The sequence below is a fragment of the Delphinus delphis genome, chromosome 2 (genome assembly GCF_949987515.2).
Source record: "Delphinus delphis chromosome 2, mDelDel1.2, whole genome shotgun sequence".
In the NCBI taxonomy this organism is placed as follows: Eukaryota; Metazoa; Chordata; class Mammalia; order Artiodactyla; family Delphinidae; genus Delphinus; species Delphinus delphis.
The window spans coordinates 99,790,650-99,815,331 of record NC_082684.1 but is presented as its reverse complement, the minus strand read 5'-3'; the positions used below and the strand labels follow the sequence as shown (position 1 = coordinate 99,815,331).

Here is a 24,682-nt window from a genome sequence, read left to right as displayed (position 1 = left end):
GCTTACAGGAAAACTAATAATTACTGGTGGTTTGAATAAAGGAGGGAGCACTGTACTCTAATACAATCAAATATACTGTAGTTGTTACCAAACCAGAGCAAACTTGCAGGCCCAACTTGATTCCTTAAAAATTTCAGAATCCATGAGTATCAAGGCCCACAACTGTCCTACTGGAACTCTAAGAGAGAAATTTATTGTACTTCCACACTAACACTGAACTTAGTGTTGTGTTGGAGCTAATAACTCCATGATACTCCACCAATACAAACTTTGTTTCTCTCTCTCCAAAATTTGTAATTTATGGTCTATGCATAAATTCCTTCTTCTGGCTTTCTTTACTCAATTGACTCTGATACTGGTTCAATTTTCCCTGTCCACTTATTTCCTTTACTTTCTGTAAGATCAAGATCTATTTGCGTTGCCTTCTGACTGAGTGGCCTCTTAATCCCTGGACTGCACTCTGTCTTCTCACACCAGTATGCATTTGATCTCATCAGAGATCTGCAAGATCTTCTTGAGTAACACTCCTTGTCTTCTACTTCTGACACCCTGATCTACTGAAACTTCTCCATGTCCATCTTATGTCTGACTCCTCCATGCCCTCCTATTCTCCTAGTCCATCAATTCCCTCCTGGTTTCAACTGTCTTCCTCCCAAGTTTGATGAGTTGTCATGCTTCGATATTTAAATGATTTTCTCTAGCCCCGGGATACCACAGCCCTGTACCTGCTGAGTCAGGACCCAGCCCACCCCAGTAGGCTGGCACCAGCCCCTGGACCCCCAGGGCCCTGCAGCCAGAGACTCCATGACCAGCCTGCCTACGCTGGGCACTAGCCCTGGGACACATAGGACCCTGACCCTGTCCACCAGTAGGCCGATACTAGCTCTGAAACACCTTGGACCCATCAGCCAGCCACTCTGGGATCCAGCCCCACTCACCAGTAGGCTTACAAAGCTTTGGAACACCCCGAACCCTGCAGCCAGTGATGTCTGAAACCAGCCTGCTCACCAGCAAGCCTACACTAGGACCCCTGGCCGCACAACCAGCCACCCAGCTCTACCCACCAGTGGGCCAGCACTAGAGAGAGTGGGCCCAAATCAATAATATCAGAAATGAAAAAGCAGAAGTTACAACTGACAGCACCGAAATACAAAAGATCACAAGAGATTACTGTGAACAATTATACGCAAATAAAATGGACAACCTAGAAGAAATGGACAAATTCCTAGAAATGTACAACCTCCCAAGACTGAACCAGGAAGAAATAGAAAATATGAACAGACCAATTATCAGTAATGAAACTGAATCAATAATTTAAAAACTCCCAACAAACAGAAGTCCAAGACCATATGGCTTCACAAGTGAATTCTACCAAACATTTACAGAAGAGTTAACATGTATCCTTCTGAAACTCTTCCAAAACATTGCAGAGGAAGGAGTGCTTCTGAACTCATTCTATGAGGCCAGCATCACCCTGAGAGCAAAACCAGACAAAGAGAAGAGAAAAGAAAATTACAGGCCAATATCAATGATAAACATAGATGCAAAATTACTCAACAAAATATTAGCAAACTGAATTCAACAATACATTTAAAGGATCATACACCATGATCAAGTGGGATTTACCCCATGGATGTAAGGATGGTTCAATATCCACAAATCGATGTGATATATACCACATTAACAAACTGAGGAAGAAAAATTTTATGATCGTCTCAATAAATGTTGAAAAAGCTTTTAATAAAATTCAACATCTACGTATGATTAAAAAAACTCAACAAAGTGCATATAGAGGGAACATACCTCAACATAAAAAAGGTCATATATAAGCCCACAGCTAACATGGTGGGCTCAATGGTATAAAGCTGAGAGCATTTTCTCTAAGATCAGGAACAAGACAAGGATGCCCACTGTCGCTCTTTTATTGAACTTAGTGTTGGAAGTCCTAGCCCCAGCAATCAGACAAGAAAAAGAAAAGGAATCCAAATTGGAAAGGAAGAAGTACAACTGTTACTGTTTGAGGATGACATGATACTCTATAGAAAATCCTAAAGGCATCATGAATAAACTGCTAAGAGCTCATCAATAAATTCGGCAAAGTTGCAGGATACAAAATTAATACAAAGAAATCTGTTGTATTTCTATACACTAACAACGAACTATCAGAAAGAGAAATTAAGAAAACAATCCCATTTACAAATCGCATCAAAAAATAAAATCCCTGGGGGCTTCCCTGGTGGCGCAGTGATTGAGAGCCCGCCTGCTGATGCAGGGCACACAGGTTTGCGCTCCGGTCCGGGAAGATCCCACATGCCGCGGAGCGGATGGGCCCATGAGCCATGGCTGCTGAGCCTGCACGTCCGGAGCCTGTGCTCCGCAACAGGAGAGGCCACAACAGTGAGAGGCCCACATATCGCAAAAAATAAATAAATTAATTAATTAATTAAAATCCCTGGGAATAAATCTAACTAAGGAGGTAAAACACCTATACTCGGAAATATAATGACACCAATGCAAGAAACTGAAGACAACGGGAACAGATGTAAAGATATACCAAGTTCATGGACTGGAAAACTTAATATTGCTAAAATGACCATACTATCCAAAGCCGTCTAAATATCCAATGCAATCCCTATCAAAATGCCAATGGCATTTTTCACAGAACTAGAACAAGTAATTCTAAAATTTATATGGAAACACAAAAGACCCCAAATAGCAAAAAACGAACAAACAAAAACAATCTTGAGAATGAAGAACAAAGCTGGAGGCATCATGCACCCAGATTTCAAACTATACTATATGGTTACAGTCATCAAAACAGCATGGTACTAGCACAAAACCAGACACATAAATCAATGGAACGGAACAGAAGGCCCAGAAGATGAATCCACACTTACATGGGCAATTAATCTATGACAAAGGAGGCAAGAATGTACAATGGGGAAAAAACAGCCTCTTCAATAAATTGTGCTGGGAAAACAGGACAATTACATACAGAAGAATCATACTGGACTACTCTCTCATATCATGCACAAAAATAAATTCAAAATGGATACAAGATTTAAATATAAGCCCTGAAACCATAAAACTCCTAGAAGAAAACATAGGCAGTACACTATTTGACATCAGTCTTAAAAATATTTTTTGGATATGCCTCCTCAGGCAAGGGAAACAAAAGCACAAACAGGACTACATTCAACTAAAAAAGCTTTTACACAGTGAAGTTAACTATCAACAAAACAAAAAGGCCGCAGACGCAATGGGAGAAGATATTTGCAAACAATATGACCCACAAGGGATTAATATCCAAAATATACAAAGAACTTACACAACTCAACGTCAAAAAATAAACAAACAACTCAATTAAAAACTGGGCAGAGGATCTGAATAGACATTTTTCCAAAGAAGACATACAGATGGCCAACGGGCACATGACAAGATGCTCAATATCACTAATCATCAGTGAAATGCAAATCAAAACCACAATGAGATATCACCTCCCACCTGTCAGAATGGCAATTATGAAAAAGAAAACAAATAACAAGCACTGACAAGGATGTGGAGAAAAGGGAACACTCATGCTCTGTTGGTGGGAATGTAAATTAGTCCAGCCACTACGCAAAACAGTATGGAAACTCCTCAAAAAATTAAAAATAGAACTACCATATGATCCAGCAAATTCTACTCCTATTCACCCAGAGAAAATAAAAACACTAATTAGAAAAGACATTTATGGGAATGCCCTGGTGGTCCAGTGGTTAGGACTCTGCACTTCCACTGCAAGGGGCATGGGTGCAATCCCTGGTCGGGGAACTAAGATCCTGCATGCCACGAGGCCAAAAAAAAAAAAAAAAAAAAGGAGGGGAGGGAAGAAAGGAAAAGGAAAAGACATTTGCATGTCTCTGTTCATTGCAGCATTATTTATGATAACCAAGATATGGAAGCAAAGCAAGTGCCCATCAACAGATGAACGGATAAAGAAGATTTGATACACACACACACACACACACGAATACTACTCAGCCATGAGAAAGAGTAACATCTTGCCATCTGCAACAACACAGATGGACCTGGAGGGTATTACACTAAGTGAAATAAGTCAGACAGAGAAAGACAACTACTGTATGATTTCACTTATATGTGAAATCTAAACAACAAATGAACGAACATAACAAAACAGAAATGGAGTTACAGATACAGAGAACAGGCGGCTGCCAGAGGGAAAGGAACAGGTGAGACAGATCAAACAAACTTCCAGTTGCAAAATAAATGAGTCATGGGTATGAAATGTACGGTGTAGGAAACACAGTAACTACCTAGTATCTTTGTATGGTGACATATCGTAACTAGATTTATCCTGGTGACCATTTTGAAATGTAGAGAAATATAGAATCACCATGTTGTATAACAGGAACTAACAGTGTTGTAGGTCAATTATACTTCAAAAACAAACAAATTTATAGAAAAAGAGGTCAGATTTGTAGCTACAGAGGTGACGGGGGCTGGGGGGATTGGATGAGGGCAATCAAAAGTGCAAATTGAGGCTTCCCTGGTGGCACAGTGGTTGAGAATCCGCCTGCCAAGGCAGGGGACACAGGTTCGATCCCTAGTCCGGGAAGATCCCACATGCCGCAACAACTAAGCCCGTGTGCCACAACTACTGAGCCTGCGCTCTAGAGCCCGCAAGCCACAACTACTGAAGCCGGCGTGCCTAGAGCCTGTGCTCCACAACGAGTGATGCCACCGCAATGAGAAGCCTGCGCACCACAATGAAGAGTAGCCCCCGCAACCAGAGAAAGACCACGCACAGCAACAAAGACCCAATGCAGTCAAAAATAAAATTATTATTATTTTTTTTAAAGTGCAGACTTCCCTTCATAAGATAAATAAGTACTGAGGACATAATGTACAACATGGTAAATATAATTAAAGTTGCTAAGAGAGTAAATCCTAAGTGTTCTCATCACAAGGAAAAAATGTTTTTTTCTATTTCTTTAACTTTGTATCTGTATGAGATGATGGATGTCATAATTTCATGAAGTCAAATCATCATGCTGCACACCTTAAACTTACACAGTGCCGTATGTCAACTGTATCTCAGTAAAGCTGGGGGGAAGTTACGTTCTCTTGACCCGTTGGTCCTGTGCCAGGTCAAACCCTGTCCTGTATTATCTTCCCCTTCAGATGGCTGCATCCCCACACCGGCTGGTTAGGTTCTCCTCTATAAATTCATTTTACTTGAAAGAATTCTTTCATTTATTCAGCAATCCTTTCATCTACCTCTTGTTGCCTCAAATTCCATGGAATGTGCTAACACAGGTATCCCGAAACCGTTCTCTGAGATGCCAGTCACTAGGCCTGATTTATAGAGATCAGTGCCACTTCACCTCCCCACTCCCACATGCTTTCAGTGTCTCATTTATTTGGTCTTCCTTCCTGGTCTCAGACAATTCGATCCTCTTCCTGCATGAACAACACCCTTTCAGAGGGGCTTATTCTCATCCCTCCCCACCTCCAAGACCTTTCCTCATCAATTACCACCCCCCCGCAAGCCAGGTACCAACAACTATAATCTCTCCCTATTTACCTCCAGTCTGTCCTCTGCCTACTAATCTGCAAACTCATCTTCGATTCCCATCTCGCTACTCATTTCCAAGCTATCATCTTTTCTCTTCCTTTTGTGACTCACTTTCTTCAAAGGGCTGCTCCACACTTAATACCGCAGCTTCTTACCACCAAGAGTGATCAGAGAAGGCCTCCCTGAGGACACATCGAAGCTAAAGGTCAACAAGCAGCAAGAGGCCAGCATGTGGAAAGGACAGGCAGCCAAGGCCCTGTTATGAATGAAGAAAAGGCTGCCTGCCTTGCTACTCTTGGTGCCTCATGGCTGAGGCCCTTCTCGGGCAACATTTACTGTAAAGCACCCCTCACTGCCTCCCTGAGTCTTACTCTCACCTCTATTTCCATCTCCAACATGTTGTATTAGAAGCAATTCTTTGTTTTAGCACTTCGATCTTCAATCGCTCCCTAGTAAGGTATAAACAAAATAACCAGTTGAGTCCTCAAAGCTTTCCCCGTCACTCCCCTAAGAGAGTGAGCACCACCTGTCTGAAATCTGCACCTGACGCACCCTCCATCTCAGATGATTTGCATGATGGCTGTGACTGTGTGTACCCATCAAGCCTACTGAAATTCAAGTTCCCTGAGGAGAAGGTCCTGGCCAGGTCATTTTAACTGTACCTGTAATGAAGTATTTGCACGTAGTAAGTGTTTAACTCATTGAAAAATATCCAATCCTGCTATGATTCCCCATTTATATTATGAGTTAAGTACTATAAACCCACTCAGGCTTGGTAATCATACTTGATTTTAACACTGAAAATTGTGAAACAAAAATTTTGGGAAAAAATGCCTACTTCAAAACAGGTCAGCTGAATTAAACATTCAAATATAAAACAAAACAATGAAATTATGTAAGTACTAGAATAAAATATAAGATATATGTTTTTATAACTCTGGTAAGGTAAAGACTTTTGTAAGCATGACACCAAAGGCAGAGCCAATCAAGTGAAAGTCTGACAGATATGACAGGATAAAAATGAAAACATTCCCATGATGATGAAATAAAATGATATAAAAGCAAACCAAAAAAACACTGTAAACAACGTACACACACTCACAAAGAAAATGGAAAAACAATATATGCAGTGTATACCACAAAAGGCTAATCATCTTAATACACACAACACTAGTGTGACAGTCATCAACATAAGAATAGGAACAGGCAAAGAAACATAACGGGAAGTATACATACCAGGTGAAGATCAAACCCACTTGTAATTTGAAATACTATGTTTAGTCCATCAGTTTGGCAGAGATGTAAGCGTTGATAAAATTGTACTCTCTCAGTAGCTTATTGGTTTTCTAATGGGCAAATTGGCAATCCATGTATCAAAAGTCGTTCATGCCATCTGACTCTAAAAAGCTACTCCTAAGAAGTTATTCTTAAAAAGTAACTGAACAAGTAGATAGAAATACGATGATCTTTATTATTTTTAAAATAATAAAGATTATTTAAAAAATAATCTTATTAAAAATAATTTTAATAAGATTATTTTAAAATAATCTTAATTTTTAAAAAAATACTTGTGGAAACTGGACATTGAAATGCCCATCAGTGAATGCATTGAGGAAGTGTGCACACACACTGAAATGCTATGCAGCCATGTGGGTAAATACTAAAGTGTTCAGAGTTTATCTCTAGGAAGGTGTTTTCGCCCATTCGCTTCATAATGCTTTTTTAGTATGTTCAGAATTTTAGTAAAAACTACAATGTTCACTATGTTATAAACAATCTTTTACTATCTTCTCTTCACCTACTGTTAAACAAAATTAAGCACATTTATGGTAGTTATATTATCAAAGGAGTTCTAACATTTTAATTCAACGGAAAAGAAATTTATTGAGCCTAATGCCCAAGGGATCTTAGTTTATGGGAAGATATAAACTAAGAACCATCAAAATATAAGAGCCCAGGGCCGGGGAGGGAAGGAGCTAGCTACTCAGAACTGGGGGGAAAAAAAACATATATAGTGACCTGAGGTTCTGGTTATGGCAGGAGATGAGTTAAGGAAGACATCCTACAATGAAAGGCCACATTTTAAAACACTACGGTTTTATTCTCAATGATGAAACCTTAGCGTATGTTGATGACGTAACCCACTCTCTTCAGACGCAGGAATGAACAGCTACCCTCTGCTGACTGAACATGCTTCCACCCAACCCTCCTACAGCTTCTCCCTGAAGAGCAAACTACTTGCCCAACCTTCCTGAGTTCCACCTTTCCAAATGATGTAGCGAAGCACAGTGAGAGGAAAACTCATCCTTCTTACATGTGCTATTTCAAATACATAACAGGTTTTGGACTGTTTCTTACAAAATCATTTCTATGGTTAGAAAAGTCTGAAGTGTAGGAGTACAACTTTCTTGGTTGTATTATTGATGTGGGGCATGTGTACTAAACATTTTGCATGGAAAAACACAACAGTTCAATATTCCAAAGAATGAAGCTGGAGCTATGGGTGAAGCTCACAACCTCAGACACAGGGAGAAAAATCCAATTTACCTATGGTGCTCACCTTGGAATATGCAGTGACTCATCTGAAGAACACTTATTCAATTTATAAAAACCAACAAATATAAAAATTAGCAATTTGCTTCTGTAAATGCTACAATCTCATGATATAAAAACTGTTTAAAAATTGTACCATCAACTAGCCAGTCTGTACACGAACTGCAATTTAAAACAACACTAGAGTTCCAAATGTAAAAATACAGTTACAACAAAAAGCTGTGAAAACACATGCACAGTAGAAGATGCCTGTCATCTGGAATGCAGTAACTAAACTCTGGGTCTACTGCCACATGAGAAAACTCACTTAACCAGCAAGGACACTGGTGCGGAGATGAGCCATACGGCACAGCAGCCTACACAAGGTGAGAGGGCCTCCAACTGTGGGTATACAGTCTCAGGAAATAGCCCTTCTGGCTCTCACCATAGCTCCCAGAGGTCAAAACACCATGCGGGCCTCCTCACTCCAGCCCTCTCCTTTCTGTTGGGTCCACTGTGGCTCTGACTGTCTGCTGCAAAGTAGAAAGGTTCTCAGTGGACAACGCAGGACAAACCATGTAGCCGCCAGCCTCTTCCTCCTACTCTATACACCTGAGCTAACGCCTCAAGCAGTACCTTAATTAGGCCTTTCAGAGTCTAGATAAGGCAGAAACAGGGGCAGCAAAGTGGTTAACGTGCTCCTCTATGCATTGATAGATATACATATATATATATTTTTTTTTTTTTTTGGCCTCATGGCATGTGGGATCCTAGTTCCCCAACCAGGGATCAAACCTGTGATTCCTGCAGTGGAAGCACAGAGTACTAATCGCTGGACCGCCAGGGAAGTCCCTATGTAGATAAAATTTTACGTAGGATTTTAATGTTAAATCCATTCTCTGCTACATGTGCCTAGTTTTAAATGAAACAGAAGAGTCTAGCAATACACTAAAAAACATATGAACCCTGAACAACTCTATAAAACAAAAAACAGAAAAAAAACAAAACACACAGAACAACCAAAAAAATAAACCCTTACCACTCTCTCTTTCCTCAAACTATATCACAGTAACAAAGTAGCAACAATATACGTGTTCAAGGGACAACATAAAATTTGTCCACTGAACAAAACCTATAACAGAAAATACTTTAAACTGATTATACGCCAAGATTCAGTCTAATGTAAGTATTTTTTTAAAGAGGAAGCATTAAGCCATAAAGAGGTAACCATTCAACCAGGAGCTCCTTCCTTTCTTTTTCAATCAAAAAAAAATCCTGGTATCTGAGCTTTGAGAAAATACACACCAGTGACAAAACATACCACCGGTATTAGAAGAAAGAAACATTCTTACTTGTAAACAACTAACTTTAGAACTACTGTTCCAGATTTTATTTTCTTAAATGGGAAGAATGAATTCAAACACCAAAAACATACCAACAGTAAAGTTGGTATCTTTATAAAATTAAAGGTAAAAAACACTTACAATTTTTGCATTTTTTCCACTTTTCCTTAGTTGCTGAACAGCAAAAGCATGTTCAACATTATCCATTGAAACGCCATTAACCATCGCGACTCGGTCATTTTCCCTAAGGAAAAAAAGTGACCAAAATAATAACAAGTTAGACGAAACCATACAAATAAGTTTATAAAGATATTTTTAAGATAGGATCTTTAAAAAAGATATTCTAATTATGGGCTAATTAACCTGTCTTCAGATCAATGATAAAATAATGTCCAGCTATTTAATTTTCAAATCCCCCACAAAAAATGTTTAGCACTTGTAACTAACCACAGGTCATTAATTTTTTAACTATTAACACAATGTTTCCCAAAAGGACTGAACAGGTACCACAATACACATAATGACTTCTGGTGGTACAGTTACAGGCATTCAATGATACTAAGTCATAAGGCTGGAAAAAGTTATTCCTTCTTTAAAGATAAAGTCTTTCTCCTTCCAATTTTCTTTCAGTCCTCTACTCATACTCTCATTTTTTTGCTAATGTACCTTTTGCCTCTCTTTTATCTTGCTAATCTTCTTGTTGAACAAAAACACTAAGACTCAGGGTGAGAGGCTCCTGAAGGCTAGATTCTACCCCAAACTTAGTAACAAGTTTTCTTTTCACTATCTTAATTTTTTACAGTGACCTTCTATTTAAGTTTAGTGATACTAGCTTTCCATATATGACAGAGATAAGCATAGACGTATATTAATTTAGAAAAATCACTAGCATGGCATGCCAATGGCTGAGGGTAGGAAACATGCTTACTGCAGCTGCCCTTCTGCGGGTCCTCCTTTAAGCACATCTGAAATCACAATCGAGGTTTCCCCACTCTGGAAATGAGGATTATCTCTTCCACCAGATATTGCAATTCCAAATCCAAATCCAGGAGCCTAAAGTAACAATTATAGTAAAATGTTATGATGTCATACTCTACAATCTAAAAAAGTTCAAATATAAAAATTACAATCCTATTACAAAATGCTCACTCACTTGTATGGAAACACATCAGAATGACCTATCCTGGTATGGGAATGCAGGCTTTAATAAATTTAATGCTGGGCATAACAGAATATCGAAAACTGTCAATTACATGAATGTTCTTTAAGAACTAAAACACATTTAAAAATTCTGAACACTGAAATCCTGAATTCATTTTTGCTTATCAGAAGGGTTCCTGAGGGAATTGGCAGTGCCCCCCAGCCCCCCAGCCGTGATCATCACAAACACTGGCAACTGATTTGCAGAATGACAGATTTAATGAGCATATAAACCGGGTGCCATTTTATATAATAGAATATCAACAGCTGTGAAAATCAACTTCCTTCACTTACCCTAAAAATCTCTACTGAAGTAATACACTATAATGTCTTATACACACTGCATACAATAGAAAGTATACATTAATCATATCAAGCATTTTTTAATTACTTATATTGTTAATTAAACAAAATCGTAATTAATTATATACTTCTAAATGAGCTGAGAATCTTTACCATGGTGACTAAGGACAGCCCAGCACAGAAACAATCAAAATACAACCAAGTTATTTAAAAATTACCTAATCTCGCTTTTTTCACGAAGATGGCGCCAAAGGTGAAGAAGGAAGCCCCTGCCCCTCCCAAAGCCGAAGCCAAAGCAAAGGCTTTGAAGGCCAAGAAAGCAGTGCTGAAAGGTGTACACAGCCACAAAAAAGAAGATCTGGACGTCACCCACCTTCCGACGGCCCAAAACACTGCGGCTCAGGAGGCAGCCCACATATCCTCGGAAGAACGCCCCTAGGAGAAACAAGCTTGACCACTATGCCATCATCAAGTTCCCCCTCACCACCGAGTCAGCCATGAAGAAAATAGAAGACAACACCACACTGGTGTTCACTGTGGATGTCAAGGCCAACAAGCATCAAATTAAACAGGCCGTGAAGAAGCTCTATGACACTGACGTGGCTAAGGTCAACACCCTGATCAGGCCTGATGGAGAGAAGAAGGCATATGTTCGACTGGCTCCTGACTATGATGCTTTGGATGTTGCCAACAAAATTGGGATCACCTAAACTGAGTCCAGCTGGCTAATTCTAAATATAGAAGTTTTCACTCTAAAAAAATAATTAAATAAAAATAAATAAAAATAAAAATTACCTAATCTCAAAGAAATCCACACCATTCCCTAGAAAGGAAATGAAGTATTCAGAGTAGTCTGAAAGAAACAGCCAATATTCTCCTAGGGCTCCAGAATCAAAAAATCAGAGGCTATGTTTTCATATAACGTTGTACTACACTATGCTCTACAATCCAAACCACCTGAGGACAAAGGTAACAACTTCCTTCCACTACTGTCCCATCCACAAAGACCACGCTCACCATGGACAGGGGATACATCATGACCTCCCCTTCTACCCCAAAGTCTACTGAAATAGCCAAAGAAGAAGAAAAGAGAAAAACTCTTATTAAAAAAGAATAAACACCAGCAATTCCACGCCTAGGTATATACCAAAAAGAAATGAAAACGTGTGCAGAGATTTATACCCACACACAGCAGCATTTATTAATAGCCAAAAACTGCAAACAACCCAAATGTCTATCCACTGATGAATGGATAAATAAAATATGGTATATCCATTAAATGAATTATCTGCAATAGAAAGGAGTGAAGTACTGATACATGCTACAAAATGGGGAACACAGAAAACATGATGCTATCTAAAAGAAGCCAACCATAAAAGACCACACATATCATACCATTCCTCTTAGATGAAACGTTCAGAAAAGACCAATCTGTATGAAACAGAAAATAGACTGGTGATTGTCGACGGCCAGGGTGTGGAAAGGGATGGAGACATTGGGGAGGGATGGTTTATGACTAACATTATTTTTTTTAGGGTGACGGAATGCTTAAAAAGTGACTCTGGTGATGGTCTTACAGATCTGTGAATATACTAAAAATCACTAAATTGTACATTTAAATGGTGAATTGTATGGTATGTGAATTATACTGCAATAAAGCTAATACCCCCCAGAAAAGGTTAATGTGAAAAAACAAATAAACAGGAAAACATCTGGGTGGCAGAAGATAATGGCAACTGCCTGAATCTGTGTCTCCAAAATAATACAAAACAGATCACTACACAAAACCATAGCCTTAATATAGCTCAAAACCAGAGAATATGCAAATCTCAAAATAGCTAGAAGTAGGCCTAAAATTTCAAAAATAAAGAAATGATTAGAAAGAAAACTATTAGCACACAATTAGAAAACTTAAGAGACTACAGAACAAGTTCAAATAAATTTGAAAACTTAGATAAAACAGATAATTTTATAGGGAAATACAGATTATTGAAATTGACTCTATTAGAAATAAAGACTTAAGCAACCCCATCGCTGAAGAGGAAACAGAGATAGTTATGAGGGAATTATCCCACAAAAAACACCAGGCACAGATGATTTCACAGGGAATTCTACCAAAACATCAATATCCAGATAGCCTCAATGCTCCATAAATTGTTCCAGAGCATCCTAAAATGAAGGAAAGCTTCTAACTCTTTTCAAGAAGCAATTATAATATTGATATCTAAATCTGATCATGACTATCCATGATAAAGACAGGGCTTCCCTGGTGGCACAGTGGTTAAGAACCCACCTGCCAATGCAGGGGACACGGGTTCGAGCCCTGGTCTGGGAAGATCTCACATGCCACGGAGCAACTAAGCCCGTGCACCACAACTACTGAGCCTGTGCTCTAGAGCCCACACACCATAACTACTGAAGACCGCACGCCTAGAGCCCATGCTCCGCAACAAGAGAAGCCACCACAATGAGAAGCCCAAGCACCGCAACAAGAGTAGCCCCTGCTTACTGCAACTAGAGAAAGCCCACAAGCAGCAACAAAGACCCATCACAGCCAAAAATTTAAAAAAACAAATTAATTAATTTTAAAAAGACAGAGCCCCCCTCCAAATACTAAAGCCTAACATCATTTATAAAGGCCAACACCATACAAATATTCCATGACAAGGTGATTTATTTCCAAGACTGTTGTATTAGGAAAGCCACTATATCGGAGACCCTATTAATAAACGTAGAGAAAAAAATTCAGAGACTATATCCATAGACCCTGGAAAGGCCTTTGACAAAATCCAACATTCACGACCAAGGGAAAGAAAAATTCAAGAAAATACTTTCAATCTGTTTTAATATTTCATTTTATGTTAAAGTACATGAAGAACCTTACCCACACACATAGTTGAAAAGGAGAAGAGTGATTTTAGTAAACCTTTTAGATGATTATGGATACTCCTGTTTGATTTTATACCGGTAGGTGATAGTTTCTTAATGGGTGGCTACAATGTGCAACCTAAAACCGTATCAGTGGACTTTTTGTACTTACTCTGTTACATGAATACCCATCCACGGGCCTATTTTGCACTTTGAATGGATTATTTTATCCAATGTGATTTTATAATACATTTCTTGGTCATTTGGAAAATATTTAGGTAAATCTTTCAAATGATGACACATTTCACTATACAATATTTTTTTTTCTTTTTTTTTTTTCATTCTATACAATATTTTTTAAAAATCATACTTTAAGTAGTGAAACGTACTGAGCTCATCTCATGGTGGCAGATAAATGTTTTCCAAATTTTAATTTCTGTTTTAAAATTCAATTTTCTTCATTGGCAACAACTATTATCAGAGTTGTTTTCCTTGAAGCAACAGGTACTCATCACTTGAGAAAAATGTTTGTCAAATATTCCAGTCTGGATAACCATTCCTTCAAGTGAAAGTGGTGTTACACACACAAATACACAGCTGGTTGAGCTTCCAATTCAAACAATCATGCAAGTACTTCAGTATAAAGCAGAAATACCTTATGCATATTTCCCATTTCAATATACAGATTATTTGTTAAATGTCTATTCAAAAGCTGACATGTGGTAAAATTAGTAATTTTTACTGCTTTGAGTTATTCTGCAGCAAAACTGGGATTGTTCTTATAAACTCTGAGTAAGTCCAGGAACTATTATTAGGATGGTTTGGGGCTATGAGGCCAGTTTTACCTCATACCACTGCTTTTGTACCTTCACTACAACTATCAACACAGTGAAAAAGACAAATAACATTTCTGTGCTGTTATGAAAATAGTTCGTCCTAAGCATAAAAAGACTTCAGAGGTCTTTTGGGGTCCTCAGCCCATACATTGATATTAAAAACCACTGAAAAAAGAACAAAACAAAAAAAAACCCAAAACAAACAAAAAACCCAACGAAGCAATTTACAAAAGATATGAAATGTTAAAACTCATAAGAAACGCAAATTAAAACCACACAACAACACATTTTGTTGAGGCGGCTGTAGAAAAATAGGCACCACTGCTAATGGGCATGCAAACTGCTACAATTCTTTAGGAGAGGAATTTGGCAATCCTAACAAAATTACAAAAGCATTTATGTATGTATGTATGTATGCATTTACTTATTTGTATTTTTGGCTGCGTCTTAGTTGTGGCACGCGGGCTCCAGAGCGTGGGCTCTGTTGTTGTGGCACACGGGCTCTCTAGTTGTGGCACAGGGGCTCAAGCAGTTGCGGCACAGCCTGTGGGATCTTAGTTCCCCGACTAGGGATCAAACCCAACCCATGTCCCGTGCGTTGGAAGGTGGCTACTTAACCAATGGGCCACCAGGGAAGTCCTCAAAAGCACTTTATCTTTCAACAGAGTGAACCAGTTTCTAGCAATGTACACTGAAGATTACATATACAGCTCCAAAAATAAGAAAATACATATGTACATAGTTATTCACTGCAGATTGTAACTGCAAATACTGGAAAAAACCTAAAACACCCAAGGGTTACCTCCAAGGCAGTTTGGGGAGGGGTGTGTTATTCTCTGGCTCTTTTTCCATCCTTGGAGGAGGCTAGCACTAATCTTTTATTCTGTATACTTTTAAACTGTGCATTTATATCTTGCTTGATAATTCTTTTATTTAAAAATTAAAAACATAATACAAAAATATTAAAGAGGGCTTCCCTGGTGGCGCAGTGGTTGGGAGTCTGCCTGCCGATGCAGGGGACACGGGTTCGTGCCCCGGTCCGGGAGGATCCCACGTGCCGTGGAGCGGCTGGGCCCGTGAGCCATGGCCGCTGAGCCTGCGCGTCCGGAGCCTGGGCTCCACGGCGGGAGAGGCCACAACAGTGAGAGGCCCGCGTACCGCAAAAAAAAAAAAAAAAATATTAAAGAAATGCCAAAAACATAAGGACCTTTCAATAAGGAAGGCGGAGGTGAGTAGATACTTCCTAAGATTTGCTTGTGAACAAGTAAGTACAGTCTTGGCTGCATGAGCCAGGCATCAAACCCAGGCAGAACATACTGCTTCCATGCAGTGCCAGCACTCTGTGGGGCATGTCATCCTGCTGGATCAGCACTGGCTGCAGTTCATTTAATGACTACCCAGGAAGTCTGTGATTCCCAACCCTGTCTACAGATGAAAATCATTTGGGATCAGTCTCAAAACTGCTTGATGATTTCCAAACCCCCCACCCCACAACCATTAAATAAAACTGGAGGAGGGCAGATGGCAGGCGTTTAAAAAAAAAAAAATCTCCTAAGTGATTCTAATGGGCAGCCAGGGCTGAGAACCCTAGCCTTAAAAGCTTTGTGAATTTAAGACCAGGGTGATCATCAAAAACTATAAAAGGTTCGACTATCTCACACTTTCCCTTCCCTCTTAGGGAAGGTTTCTCTCCAAAACCTTTTTAGGCTTAGATCTCCACACGGTCCTATTTTTGGCCTTTTCAACAGATTTCTTACCTCCACTGCACTACAATTTACCCTCCATCGTGTTCAAAGGATTATTATTCTAAAACAAACCCAATTCTGTCATTCCATTGCCCAGAGGTCCAAGTTCCTTAACATGCAATATCCTGAAATGCAACGCCAACTTGCTTCCCAGCACCCCAGTCTTTACCCTAAACACACTTAACTACTGACCCCTGCTTAACCATGCCATGCATCATCAAGTTCCAAGCTTTCACATTTCTTCTCTGCCTAGGACTCCTTTAACATCACACCCTTCAACATCCAGGTTCAACGACACCTCCTTCATAAAACCAACCTAGCTTTTCACAGGCACCAGTGGCCCATCCTGTAGGCTCTCCGGCCACATAGACACACTTCTGCTACTTAACACACAGCACTGTAAATAGCCTGGGTATCAGAGGTTCGTTTGGGAGGGGTTTACATATTCTTCTACATATCCCACCTGAGTACAACCCTGCAAGGGCCTAACACAAAGTGGCTCATCAATGTTAGGGCACTAAAACAAGTATCTAGCTAATTATTCAATTTAATTTTAACTCAATTTCCCTTTATAGAGTTGTGTTTTAAAACTCACACTAATTTGAGCACTAAAACCTCATTAGCAGCCAGAGTAGTACCGTGGATTTGGAATTTCTTGAATTTCCAAATAAAAACAAGCAGGGCAACTATACAGCAAACCAAAAACCGTATATACAGCAAAAAAAAAAAAAAACCCACAGGCAACCAATGTACCCTCCTGAGGAAGCAGATAGGGATGAGCAACACCTATGAGACTTGTGTGTTCCCAAAACCTACTTGGAAAGAAAGCCACAAGGCATCTGACACACCTTAGACCTGAAGAACCTCCCAAATAACTAACAGGTATTTACTGGGAAGAACGGCAAGGCAATTTTAGAACAACAGCTGAAACTGGGAGGGATTTTGCCTCTCCAGTTGTCAGTGAGAGCAAGGAGCCTGCAGTAGGGCGTGAATGGGCTACAGCAGTGTAACCCCTAGGAATTCTCAACACAGACCTGCCAGTGGATTCAGACTAGAGAGGGACAGAACAGCAAAAGATGAAAGGGTACAAAAGGCATGAGCCTAGGAAATGTCAGAAAGCAGCAGTTATGTTTCTTTAGTGCATGCACACATACAAGAAAACTAAGCCAATTTCTAGAAGCTCAAGAAAGGTAATTTCCCATAAAATTGAGCAAAAAAGGGATTATGATCAAATCCCTTAGAAAATTACTATAGAACACAATGAGTAGCAGAATATCCCTACGGAAAATGAAAGCATGCCAAAAAGAGTACTCAAAAAAAGAAAAATAAAGGATCAAAACTGTTACTATTATAAAACAAGTGAAAAGGCATTACAAAAATACACAGGACATGAAAGAATATAAATAAGAATTTTAGACAATCACAGAAAGATAGACAAAATGAAAAGGCAGAGGACTTTGTACCAGATGAAGGAACAAGATAAAACACCATAAAAACAACTAAATGAAGTGGAGATAGGCAACCTTCCAGAAAAAGAATTCAGAATAATGACAGTGAAGATGATCCAGAACCTCAGAAAAAGACTGGTGGCAAAGATCGAGAAGATGCAAGAAATGTCTGACAAAGACCTAGAAGAATTAAAGAACAAATACCTGGAAGAATTAAAGAACAGAGATGAACAATACAATAACTGAAGTGAAAAAAAAAGAAAGCTGGAGTAGCAATACTCATATCAGATAAAACAGACTTTAAAATAAAGAATGTTACAAGAAACAAGAAGAGACACTACATAATGATCAAGGGATCAATCCAAGAAGATATAACAATTAAAAATATATATGCACCCAACATAGGAGCACCTCAATACATAAGGCAACTGCTAACAGCTATAAAAGAGGAAATCGACAGTAACACAATAATAGTGGGGGACTTTAAGACCTCACACCAATGGACAGATCATCCAAAATGAAAATAAATAAGGAAACAGAAGCTTTAAATGACACAGTAGACCAAATAGATTTAATTGATATTTATAGGATATTCCATCCAAAAACAGCAGATTACACTTTCTTCTCAAGTGCGCACGGAACATTCTCCAGGATAGATCACATCTTGGATCAAAAATCAAGTCTCAGTAAATTTAAGAAAACTGAAATCATATCAAGCATCTTTTCTGACCACAACACTATGAGATTAGAAAAGAATTACAAGGGAAAAAAAACATAAAAAACACAAACACATGGAGGCTAAACAATACGTTATTAAATAACAAAGAGATCACTGAAGAAATCAAAGAGAAAATCAAAAAATACCTCGAGACAAATGACAATGAAAACACGACAATCCACAACCTATGGGATGCAGCAAAAGCAGTTCTAAGAGGGAAGTTTATAGCTATACAAGCCTACCTCAAGAAACAAGAAACATCTCAAATAAACAACCTAACCCTACACTTAAAGGAACTAGAGAAAGAAAAACAAACAAAACCAAAAGTTACCAGAAGGAAAGAAATCATAAAGATCAGATCAGAAATAAATGAAATAGAAACAAAGAAAACAAGAGCAAAGATCAATAAAACTAAAAGCTGGTTCTTTGAGAAGATAAACAAAATTGATAAACCTTTAGCCAGACTCATCAAGAAAAAGAGGGAGAGGACTCAAATCAATAAAATTAGAAATGAAAAAGGAAAAGTTACAACAGATTCTGCAGAAATACAAAGCATCCCAAGAGAGTACTACAAGCAACTCTATGCCAATAAAATGGACAACCTGGAAGAAACAGACAAATTCTTAGAAAGGTATAACCTTCCAAGACTGAACCAGGACGAAATAGAAAATATGAACAGACCAATCACAAGTAATGAAATTGAAACCGTGATTAAAAATCTTCCAACAAACAAAAGTCCAGGACCAGACGTCTTCACAGATGAATTCTATCAAACATTTAGAGAAGAGCTAACACCCATTCTTCTCAAACTCTTCCAAAATATTGCAGAGGAAGGAACACTCCCAAACTCATTCTATGAGGCCACCACCACCCTTATACCAAAACCAGACAAAGATACCACAAAAAAAGAAAATTATAGACAAATATCACTGATGAATATAGACGCAAAACTTCTCAACAAAATACTAGCAAACAGGATCATATACCATGATCAAGGTGGATTTATCCCAGGGATGCAAGGATTCTTCAATATATGCAAATCAATCAATGTGATACACCATATGAACAAACTGAAGAATAAAAACCATATGATCATCTCAATAGATGCAGAGAAAGCTTCTGACAAAATTCAACACCCATTTATGATAAAAACACTCCAAAAAGTGGGTATAGAGGGAACCTACCTCAACATAATAAAGGCCATATACGACAAACTCACAGCAAACATCATTCTCAATGGTGAAAAACTGAAATCATTTCCTCTAGATCAGGAACAAGACAAGGATGTCCACTCTCGCCACTATTATTCAACAGTTTTGGAAGTCTTACCCATGGCAATCAGAGAAGAAAAAGAAAGAAAAGCAATACAAATTGGAAAAGAAGAAGTAAAACTGTCACTGTTTGCAGATGACATGATACTATACATAGAGAATCCTAAAGATGCCACCAGAAAACTATTAGAGCTAATCAATGAATTTGGTAAAGTTGCAGGATACAAAATTAATGTACAGAAATCTCTTGCATTTCTATACACTAACAACAAAAGATTAGAAAGAGAAATTAAGGAAACAATCCCATTCACCATTGCAACAAAAAGAATAAAATACCTAGGAATAAACCTACCTAAGGAGGTAAAATACCTGTACTCAGAAAACTGTAACACACTGATGAAAGAAATCAAAGATGACACAAACAGATGGAGAGATATACCATGTTCTTGGACTGGAAGAATCAATATTGTGAAAATGACTCTACTACCCAAAGCAATCCACAGATTCAATGCAATCCCTATCAAATTACCAGTGGCATTTTTTACAGAACTAGAACAAAAAATCTTAAAATTTGTATGTAGACACAAAAGACCCCAAAGAGCCAAAGCAGTCTTGAGGAAAAAAATCAGAGCTGGAGGAATCAGACTCCCTGACTTCAGACTATACTACAAAGCTACAGTAATCAAGACAATATGGGGGCTTCCCTGGTGGCACAGTGGTTAAGAATCCACCTGCCATTGCAGGGGACACGGGTTCGAGCCCTGGTCCAGGAAGATCCCACATGCTAAGGAGCAACTAAGCCGATGCGCGCCACAACTACAGAGCCTGCGCTCTAGAGCCCGCGAGCCACAGCTACTGAGCCCGCACACCTCGAGCCCATGCTCCACAACAAGAGAAGCCACCGCAACGAGAAGCCCATGCACTGCAACGAAGAGTGGCCCCCACTCGCCACAACTAGAGAAAGCCCTCACGCAGCAATGAAGACCCAACGCAGCCATAAATAAATAAATTAAATAAAAATTTAAAAAAAATACAATATGGTACTGGCAAAAAAACAGAAATATAGATCAGTGGAACAGGATAAAAGCCCAGAGATAAACCCATGCACCTATGGTCAACTAATCTATGACAAAGGAGGCAAGGATATACAATGGAGAAAAGACAGCCTCTTCAATAAGTGGTGCTGGGAAAACTGGACAGTTACATGTAAAAGAATGAAATTAGGACACTCCCTAACACCATATACAAAAATAAACTAAAAATGGATTAGAGACCTAAATGTAAGACTGGACACTATAAAACTCTTAGAGGAAAACATAGAAAGAACTCTCTTTGACATAAATCACAGCAAGATCTTTTTTGATCCACCTCCTAGAGTAACAGAAATAAAAACAAAAATAAACAAATGGGACCTAATGAAACTTCAAAGCTTTTGCAAAGCAAAGGAAACTACAAACAAGATGAAAAGACAACCCTCAGAATGGGAGAAAATATTTGCAAACGAATCAACGGACAAAGGATTAATCTCCAAAATATATAAACAGCTAATGAAGCTCAATATTAAAAAAACAAACAACCCAATCAAGAAATGGGGAGAAGACCTAAATAGACATTTCTCCAAAGAAGACATACAGATGGCCAAGAAGCATGTGAAAAGCTGCTCAACATCACTAATTATTAAGAAATGCAAGTCTAAACTACAATGAGGTATCACCTCACACCAGTTAGAACGGGCATCATAAGAAAATCTACAAACAACAAATGCTGGAGAGGGTGTGGAGAACAGGGAACCCTCTTGAACTGTTGGTGGGAATGTAAATTGATACAGCCACTATGGAGAACAGTATGGACATTCCTTAAAAAGCTAAAATAGAATTACCGTATGACCCAGCCATCCCACTACTGGGCATATACCCAGAGAAAACCAAAATTCAAAAAGACACATGCACCCCAATGTTCACTGCAGCACTATTTACAATAGCCAGGTCATGGAAACAACCTAAATGCCCATTAACAGACGAATGGATAAAGAAGATGTGGTACATATAGACAATGGAATATTACTCAGCCATAAAAAGGAATGAAATTGGGTCATTTGTAGAGACGTGGATGGATCTAGAGACTGTCATACAGAGTGAAGTAAGTCAGAAAGAGAAAAACAAATATCGTATATTAACGCATATATGTGGAATCTAATAAAATGGTACAGATAAACTGGTTTGCAGGGCAGAAATAGAGACACAGATGTAGAGAACAAACATATGGACAGCAAGGGGGGAAAGTGGTGGTGGTGGTGGTGGGATGAATTGGGAGATTGGGATTGACATGTATACACTAATATGTATAAACAGATAACTAATAACCTGATGTATAAAAAATAAAACTCAAAAACTCAAAAAATGAAAAAAAAGAATTTTAAGAATTCAGAAATGAGGCTGACAGAATTCAAGAGTTAATTAGAAATTTTAAAAAGCCATTTTAGACAGGAACACAAATAAACATAATACCATGAAAGAAACAGAAAGTAAAAAAGATAAATCTTTTATAAAACAAAAAAGAAATGTTTCAGGAGATTTTTTAAAAAGGATTTGAGAGAAAATTACAAATAATGAAGACAGGCAAGAGATACAACATACGGATAGTAGGAATACCTGAAGACTAAATTGAAGTAGGAGAAAAAAAATAGTAAAACTAAAATTAAATAAAGAACTTTCCTGATATATGTATTTTATATATCCTTCCATATATTTATATATATAATTGAAACTGTATACTCAAAGGACACAAATCACTGTAGATACCTGAGAATATCAATTCAGAGGAAATGCCAAAATATATTCAAATAAAATGAGTAGATTTTAAGGCAGAAGATTCTTTGGCATCTAGGCAAAAAGAGCTATAATTTTAAAAGAAATATAAATTAGATTATCATCACACTTGGGTAGCAACACATTATGCCAAAAATAACATCGTTAAGATACTTAAGGGAAACAATGAGCCATGGATTTTATATCCAGTAAAGCTAATCTTCAAGTATAAAAGGGCACAGAAAAGCTAATAAACATATAAGAAAAACACAGGGAACACTGTTTTTCATGATCCTTTCCTAATAGAAAATAACTTTCTGACAATCAAAATGACAAGAGGCACATGGAAAGGACTGGTGATAAGCATTAAATATACACCTACTTACAGCATTAAATATACACCTACTTACAGGATTAAATGTGGATTAAAGGGAGAAAGGTTAAATTATATAATAGCTATATGGTCTACACAGAGTAAAACCATTTCTTTAAATGGGGAGAGGAACAGGATAGAATAGAGGAATAGTTAAAAAATTTTAACACTGTTTCCAGTAATCAAAATTGACAGTAGTAGAATTATTATTATTGAGGTAATCGTATGCTCTGTACTGGATTTACAAAAGACTAACATGGTGCTTTTCAGAGGGATTTTCAAAAGAAATGGAAAATAATCCATTTTTCTCATATATCTTTACCATAAGAAAATTGTAGGTGTGTCAAAATATAGTTGATTTTTATATGTTTACATGAGAAAATGTTCAAGATAATGGTTTTTATTATGGTGATGGGAGAAGTAGTTTAAAGCGGTATAATATGATCTCATTGACCTGTATGTGCACACACACACATGATTATAGCTTTTGGATGGAATTAAATGCCTCAAAGAATTTTACTTTCATCATATTTTGTCCTTTCGACATCACAGGCAGCCATAAGCAACAATAATATGTATTTCTACCTGTGCCTGGTAGTGAAACTGAGTTTATGATAAACAAGAGGCCTGGAATCTGTTCAGTTATTTGCCCAGTTTCACTGGACACTAGCCATGCCCATTCCTTTACATTTCATTGTAACTGCTTTTGCACTGAGTACTTGCAACAGGGAACATATGGTTAACAAAGCTGAAACTATTTACTATCTGACCTTTTACAGACAAGGTTTGCCCACTTATCTGTTATAGTATTTCTTGATTCCTTAAAAGATTTTTTACAAAAGGAAAAAAATTCCTGAAGGTTGACTGTTGATTCATTTGCAGAAATATAACTGCATAATATGAATAACCTCTCCTCCAAAGATTTTTCTGTTTCCTTCAAATATGCCCAATTCTCTAGTTAAAGATTCTCCCCGCTGCCTTTTTTTCTCCTGTTTTTCATGCCAAATTTCTACAACCAACTAACTTAATTCTAACTTTTCTCACCTTATACAGTTTTACTCCTATAGTTTTTGTAGTTTGACTCCTCTCCCCTTCTTCTCCCAATCTACCCTCAACATTCTATGGAAACTGTTCTAGTCATGTGTTTTCACAGTGAACACGGCGATCAAAATTTTTTTAAATGAATGGATCCAATTTTTTCAAATGGTTCCTCGGCAATCATTTGTTCAACTTCCTTTCTACAAATGAACTCAGAAGGCCTGGAATCCTATGTGCCACTCCACTACCTGCCAACTAGACCTTATGTAGGACTTCTCTGTGGACTTGGTCAGAGAGATTAGGATTTTATCACCTCTGGTAACATTTTAATTCTATGAGGTCCCAAGAGATCTGAAAGGCCTGTTCAAAATCAGTTAGTGGTAAGCCCAAACTAGTTCAGAAGTCACAAGACCCCTACAGTTTTTCCACTGTACCTTGGTAGTTCTCAAAATGTTGTTTAAATGTCTACGACTGTTAGACTGGTTCTTTTTTACCTCTGCGTCCTTCATCAGCCCGTTGGTTACTCGCTCTTGTGGCTCTGTTTCCAAAATTATAGCTTTCATTTCTAATTCTTATTCCACTTTCCTATTCCCAGCTTCTTAAAGGACACCTCCAATTGCCC

General features: G+C 38.2%; 1 protein-coding gene and 1 pseudogene across 4 annotated transcripts in view; one reads left to right on the top strand and one right to left on the bottom strand.

The window, feature by feature from the left end:
* The window catches only part of TJP1 (tight junction protein 1), a 116,496-nt gene that overhangs the window by 54,964 nt on the left and 36,850 nt on the right, over positions 1-24,682 (bottom strand). For all 4 annotated transcript variants that reach the window (XM_060005291.1, XM_060005292.1, XM_060005293.1 and 1 more), the window contains exons 3-4: positions 10,382-10,506; positions 9,595-9,697 (exon numbers count right to left, since the gene is read on the bottom strand). In XM_060005291.1, the coding sequence (XP_059861274.1) occupies positions 9,595-9,697; positions 10,382-10,506 (228 nt within the window). The remainder of the gene's footprint in view (positions 1-9,594; positions 9,698-10,381; positions 10,507-24,682) is intronic.
* Positions 11,104-11,674, top strand: LOC132420654 (large ribosomal subunit protein uL23 pseudogene; annotated as a pseudogene).